The sequence below is a fragment of the Limulus polyphemus genome, unplaced genomic scaffold (assembly GCF_000517525.1).
Source record: "Limulus polyphemus unplaced genomic scaffold, Limulus_polyphemus-2.1.2 Scaffold211, whole genome shotgun sequence".
In the NCBI taxonomy this organism is placed as follows: Eukaryota; Metazoa; Arthropoda; class Merostomata; order Xiphosura; family Limulidae; genus Limulus; species Limulus polyphemus.
Genome location: NW_013665821.1, coordinates 728,298 through 735,238, shown reverse-complemented (window position 1 = coordinate 735,238; position 6,941 = coordinate 728,298). Strand labels below are relative to the sequence as shown.

At 30.4% G+C, this 6,941-nt stretch overlaps 1 protein-coding gene across 1 annotated transcript in view; it reads right to left on the bottom strand.

The window, feature by feature from the left end:
* Window positions 1-581: 581 nt before the first annotated feature.
* The window catches only part of LOC106478440 (angiomotin-like), a 41,723-nt gene continuing 35,363 nt past the window's right edge, over window positions 582-6,941 (bottom strand). Inside the window, exon 15 of the mRNA XM_013938982.2 lies at window positions 582-4,553. Coding sequence (XP_013794436.1) covers window positions 4,488-4,553 — 66 coding nt within the window. The 3' untranslated portion in view covers window positions 582-4,487. The remainder of the gene's footprint in view (window positions 4,554-6,941) is intronic.

Genomic DNA, 6,941 nt, shown 5'->3' with positions numbered 1-6,941 from the left:
GCAAAACAGTTTCACTCCTAGGGTAATGTTGGATACAACTATCCCATGATACTGTATATAACATCTTTCACCAGTTCATGCTATAGAGTAGGATCCAAGGCTAGATTAGCTAGAATTTAAACCAGACTTACCTAAATCTGCACTATAACTCACACAGACATTCACAACTTTTGACACTAGTATATGTCACAAGACATTGTACCAATATCAAAATATGAAGCACTAAACCTGAAAAAGGCATTGGTTTTCAAAATCCTTCTGCTTATAAACTTAAAAAACTGTTTTATAAAAAAAGATATATTGATGTGATATCCATATGTAGCTACATATTCTAAGAAAACTATTAGGTCTATATATTTACTCATAATTAGTTTAAATATTTTTTTTTATTATGTCCATAATTGATATTATTGTATAGTTATTGCATTTCTATCTGTGGTGCACTTGTTGTCTGCTACTCAGGATACTGAACTGTTAACAATTTTATAATACATAGTTAGCATGTATGTATTTCTGAATTAACATATACTATTTTCTTTTTTAATAGTAACTGAAAATGTATATTTACAAGGCATAAAATATAGGCATCAACAATGTTTTTATTAACACAATATCTATACAACATTAAGCATTCACTGCGATGAAAGCAAGAAGTACTACAATGAGTAAGGTAAGCACAGATTCCTTTAAAACCAGGTTTAATTTAATTAAATTATCACTGTAGAAGGTCCAGAGTATTGTTGAAAAAATAATGGTATAAAGATTCTAATAAATGTAAAATATGTTAATAGTTTGTTGTGCTTTAAATTTAAGCTTATAACTTTAAAAAAACAGATTTTATTCATTAGCATTTTCATGATCTATCACACCAAAAATAGTTATATTTTAGCCATTTGTTTTTCATTACATGAAAGTGGCAGAAATAGTTTCATTATATCTGTTATTAGGATTTATGGTAAGTTTTTTTTCTATAATGTCAATTACAGATGGTGTACCTTTTTTATTATTAAACTTCCTGCAAAAGAAATTATTATAACAGGGGTAACTTAACAGACAATAAAATGTTCCTGAAAAATGTATAACAACTTCTGTCATTTCCTTCCTTAGTAAGCCACAGAAATGTATTATACTACATCAGAGTAATGTCAGGATGACATTCTAGACTATGTATTTGAACATGGTAGAAGATACAGATTTAAGTTTCAAATCAGCTCTTCCTCCTATTGGAACAAATTTTTGTATCATTCTCAAAACACTCTATTTCAGATGTAATGCAAAAACTTAGTAATGAGATTTGCCAACATAAAAACATCTGTGTTAAATATAATAAAACAAATCAGAGTGACCAAGCTTATTAACATCACCTGAAGCAATACAAATTTACTTAAATAATTTCACTGTTACAATTCAAAATGAATTTTGTATTTCAAAACAGAAATAGTGTGTGCATTTAATTAGTCAATACTAAAATAAAAATGTGATGAATTATACTACACATGAATATTAAGATCCTTTAGAGGAAATCCTGCTCTATTGCACTGGAAAATATGCATCTTCATACAAGCTAATGTATCATAAATATGTTTCATAATAGCACAAAACATGTTTAAGAATCATATAGTTTTAATTACATGCTAAACCATTTTAAATCTAAAAACTTCACATAGTTTAAACAAATGCCATATAATATTGTGTATATTATTCTAGATTATCTTCTTAAGCCAAGAAGATAAGCAAGTTTTGTCATTATTTTTTAACAAACTTGAATTTACCTATTTAAAAAAAAATCACTTGTGATTTAACTAATAAATTCAATAATGAACTAAGTATGAGAAAGACAGCTCCAAGACTTCTTTCAATCTTTTTTTTTTTCAAGATTCTTTATTTTACAAATTAAATCAGAAATACTTTTAGTCTTCTGATCTAGATGTGTATTTGTAACACCAAAACTCCTTGTGAGGACTAAGCACAGTCTACATTTTAATTATGAAACCAAAGATTATCAAACAAGCAGAAGAATTTAGAACCCATTCTTTCAATTCAAATTAAGTAACATTTAACTTGTGCATTCTACATGATAAAGAAATACAAATACGAGAAAGATAATTCATTCTACAGCAGCAGACACTCAGATTACAAACCATTTGAAAAACATCTAAACAGTCAAACATGCTTAAGTAACCCCATATTTCAAAAGTTAGAATGCACTTAACTAAACAGTTGTACAAATTCTCAGATGGGGTATGTCCAGCAAGATCCCCATCACCTGTACAACAGTCCACAATATCTACAACACTGCATAGCACACACTCATGATCTATCAATAACAATACATTAGAAACAAGAAAATTAATTACAATGCATTCTATTTATAATCACAGTACAGTTACAGATGGGACTACAAAACTTCATACTGTAGTACTGCTGTTAACTTTTAATACACTCACCTACTAAAATTGAAAAAAAAGTTGTTGTTCTTTCAGTTAGTAATAATAGTGTGGCAAGTAACAATAATTTTAAATATGGGAAACACAAATCTAACTTTAGTGAAGATCTTCTAAAACATGTTATTTAAATAAATAAAAAACATTTCAATTCAAAGTTTCACCAACAAAAGGAATATTCCATCTGTACTATTTAAACTACTTTAATTTTCAGATGCTTTCTTAAAGCATATAAAACTCTCCATGGCAGCACACGTTTTCTTCAAATTAATGTATACCAAACAATTTAAAAACTAGCCTAACAGAGTAAAATTTGGAAGAAACCTTAGAAGTTTGTGTTTTTACCAGTACATATAATACTGATTCTACTTTCTTTTCTTCCTTCTATGTGAAGTAGTCACTTGCTTTTCAAAAAAAACTACATACTGAGTCAAACTCAAAAATATAGCAAAGAAAGAGCCCAAACCTAAAAGAATAAAACTTTTTTCAGCCCCAAAAGTCTCAAAATGCAAATTCTTTCCAGACAAATGATGAAAGAAAAATTCACAATAACTTCTGCTAAGAGGACCAAGTATATAAAAACCTTTGAAGAACCACAAGCTGTGAGTTATGCCAAAGGCCTATCTGATTTTTTACAATTTAAAATATTTAAAAATACAAATAATTAAAGAACATATGGGTAATTCTACTTTGCTACCTTAAATGCTCCACGTAAAACCGAGACCATCAAGATCATCTAATAAAGCTGAATTTTTAGAAGTATAAACATGCACAGTGTCTGTCACACATTTATTCCAATGATAAATATGCCTGTAAAATGTGTTAGGTTTTATACAGTTAAGGTTAAAGACTTGAAAATTATCATATCCACATTTAGTAATATACAATTAACCTCCCTGTTTTTAAAGATCCCACAAAAAACATTTTAGCAACTTACAATCTAATTTAGCCGAAGACCTTCCAAGTACAAGAGATTGTGAATGTTTGACATACTATAAACTCTTAACTGGACTTGAAAAGAATAACACCAGAAAATAGATGTTTGTGTGGATGGTAAAATAAGTAAGTAAATACTACTTTTTATTTCCTTTTCAAAAGAACCAATATAAATAAAAATGAATATACAGACTACATTTCCTGAAATTCAACTTTTAGTAGAGTGATAAGAGTCTTGGACCAAGCCAAAAAGAATATGCTTTTCTGAAGGTAAAGGAACTATCAACAGCATCAGGTTTCACTTGTGACACATACTTATTTGCCATACATTCTGTACAGGGCATTTTTCTGTACACACAGTCTTAAATATACACAATCTGTGTACATATTTTACACTATGTACAATGCTTTTATCTGTTAAGCTGGACACTAGTGTTAACTTTTGTTGTGTCTGACTCCCACCAAAGAAAAACAATTCTTTTCTATGTGGCCAAGACACTCCTGCTGACAACTACTTTATTATATTCTGTATAAAAACTTATAAAAAAAAACAAAAAAACATTACACCCTTCTTAGAAGGTTGAGAAGCTATACATATGATTTTAAAATGTTGGATCATGTGTTGCCTTAAATACCTGAAATATAAATCATACATTCAAACATGTTTTAAGTTATTTAATTAACTGAAAAATTATGCTGCTATAAATGTTTAGTTTTGTAAATGATACATATCCATAGCCAGAGTATATTCAAAATAAACACATTCTCTTAATCCACTAATCATGTTCTTAACATGACAATGCCTAACTAATACCTTTAACCATTACAATTTTTTTTAACAGCAGCACTGACTCTGTTGCAGAAAGACCATGATGATTTTCTTACTTAGTCTTACTTAACTTGTTCTCATCACCTTCTGCCAAGTCTGCGCTTCCTAATGGCCTCCTATTTTATATCAGAAGGGATGTCTAGAATTTCTTTTTCTTTCAATAGGGAAGAATGTATTTCATGATAAGCAGTGTTACTTGACACTCTTATCACAAATGACTTGCAACATATAGCATTTGTCACATTTGCCTCAAGTGACTTGTAACATGAAACAATTCATCACACTCTCCAGAAATGACTTGGATATCGCTGTTTTTCAGCTCTTAGAGCATGGATGATTGAATCCTAAAAAGAAAATTTAACAGTCTTTAAAAATAAATTAGAGATTATATGATTTATCAAAATAAAACAAAAATATAAGCACAAAATGTCAACAGTTCTTTTTAGGCTGTAAGCTTTTGAAAAACTATTAACACATTGAATTTAAATCTACAACTATTCTTATATATAAACATTATAACTCCTATCTTTGAAACAAACATATAATGCACATGCTGAGTTGTGAATCATAAAAAAAAAAAATTAATCTTACAATGTTCATTACTATTTAATACCGGTTACACTAGTTGCTCATGTTTTGGCATTTCTGGGTGTCCTGTCATGTCAATATATTTCAAAAACCACAACGTACACAAATACAAGATAAATATTTACATTTCCCTATGATATCCTGCCCCTCCCCCCAAAAAAATTAATTGAAAGGTGCAGAAGACCACCGTGGAAGAAAGGGTCATGCAGTGACGATACATTTGGTTGAATAAATTATATTAAAGCACTGATGAATATAATAGTGAGCAAGTTATATGACAAACCCAGCTGGTATAAAGTCACAGTGGAATAGTGTATCAGAACTATATTTAGACATTGCTTGGCATTTCATAGGTGTGAAAATACCAGATATTGATCACTCTTGGGAAAGATAGGTAGAAAGATCTTGGTTTGGTTTGAATTTTGTACAAAGCTAACCGTCCCTAATTTAGCAGTGAAAGACTAGAGAGAAGGTAGCTAGTCATCACCACCCACCACCAACTCTTGGGCTACTGTTTTACCAATGAATAGTGTGATTAACTGTCACATTATAACACTCCAACAGCTGAAAGGGTGAGCATGCTTAGTGGGATAGGGATCTGAACCCAACACCCCCAGATTGCAAGTCGAGCACCCTTACCATCTGCCCATGCTAGGCCATGAGAAAGATATGTAACAACCCTTTACAAAGTAAAATATTAATATACTCAGATCATAAGGGCATGTTTAGGTTGAGAATTCTGAATTTTCTAGACAAGATATCCATTGGTATTGAAAAAAAAAAAAAAGGAATATGGATCAACTTGGGCCACCAGAACCATCCAGAAAAAGTCTTGCAGCATGGTAGTCAGTGCATGACATCTTGTAACAGGTGAGAATTCACAATCACAAATGTCAGTGGTAATAGCTATTCATTGTTTAGATAACAGTAAGCAACATAATCAAGATAGATCTACATCTGTATACTGTACAAAAAGCAAGGAGGACTCTGTTTACTACAACACGAATGTTCTAAATCCTTTGTACCAAAAGAAACAAAGGCTTTGCACAGAAACAAGACAGAGTATGGGTTCACCAAGATATGGCTTCCAATCATACCTCACTTCCAATCATTACATATCTAAAGTAACAGGATAATGAAGCAGATATTAATACTATTATTTCATATGAATACATGCCAGTTATGTCACCATATGCAAAGTCATGTATTTCTGTGTGATCAAACTATTAATACACATGCAACAAATACATCATCCTCACATGTTAATAAATGGATTATGAACAAATATATAGGAATGAGTGGTATGCTTTGAACATGATAGCCTTATGATGGAGCCATTTTTAATGGATGCTATACTGCAAGGCTATTGGCAAGATGCATAGTCATCAGATACAGCATGACTAGACTTTGCAACATAGACTGTAACTATTTGATAAGGCTTCAAAAATAATTTTAATGAAATATACTCAACCCTCTGTACCTCATGTAAATGTGTTAAGTGCTTTAAGCCCAAATAAAAACATCCACAGACACGAAACAAATAGCAGATAAACAAAATGTGTTGTATTTTCATTTTTATAACACATTAATGTGTTCCAAAGGAATATGTTCTATCAGAACATTTAGTATTTATTCCTGAAAAATATTTCAATAATGCAACCTAGAATGTTAAGTCAAATAGTTTGCATAACTTGTATATTTTACCAAATTGCTAGTGAACTACTTTTTATTTTCAGTATAATAAATTTTATGCACCTTGTTTTAAAATTAACTCATTTTGTCATAACATCACATATATTTGAACTTACTTGTTACAAGTAAAATGTTTGTATTAGATTGTCAAGAAATTAATGTCGCTTTTTGGAACACTTTCATTAACCACCCCCCAAAAACCTTACACCACGTAATATAGTTAAACAAACTGCCTAAACATCATGTTAGTGTAGCCTATATAATGTGTAAAGTTTAGTATACTCTAATCCATTATAGTGGTGACACATGGCAAGACACACATTTGGCATATAATGCTGTTTGAATACAAGAAGGAAAACAACGTCTCTGTAGTCACAAAGAACATCAAAGAAGTTTAAGGAAATGTTTTGAACATTTGTAATTGTCAATGATGGTTCAGCAAATTTCATTCA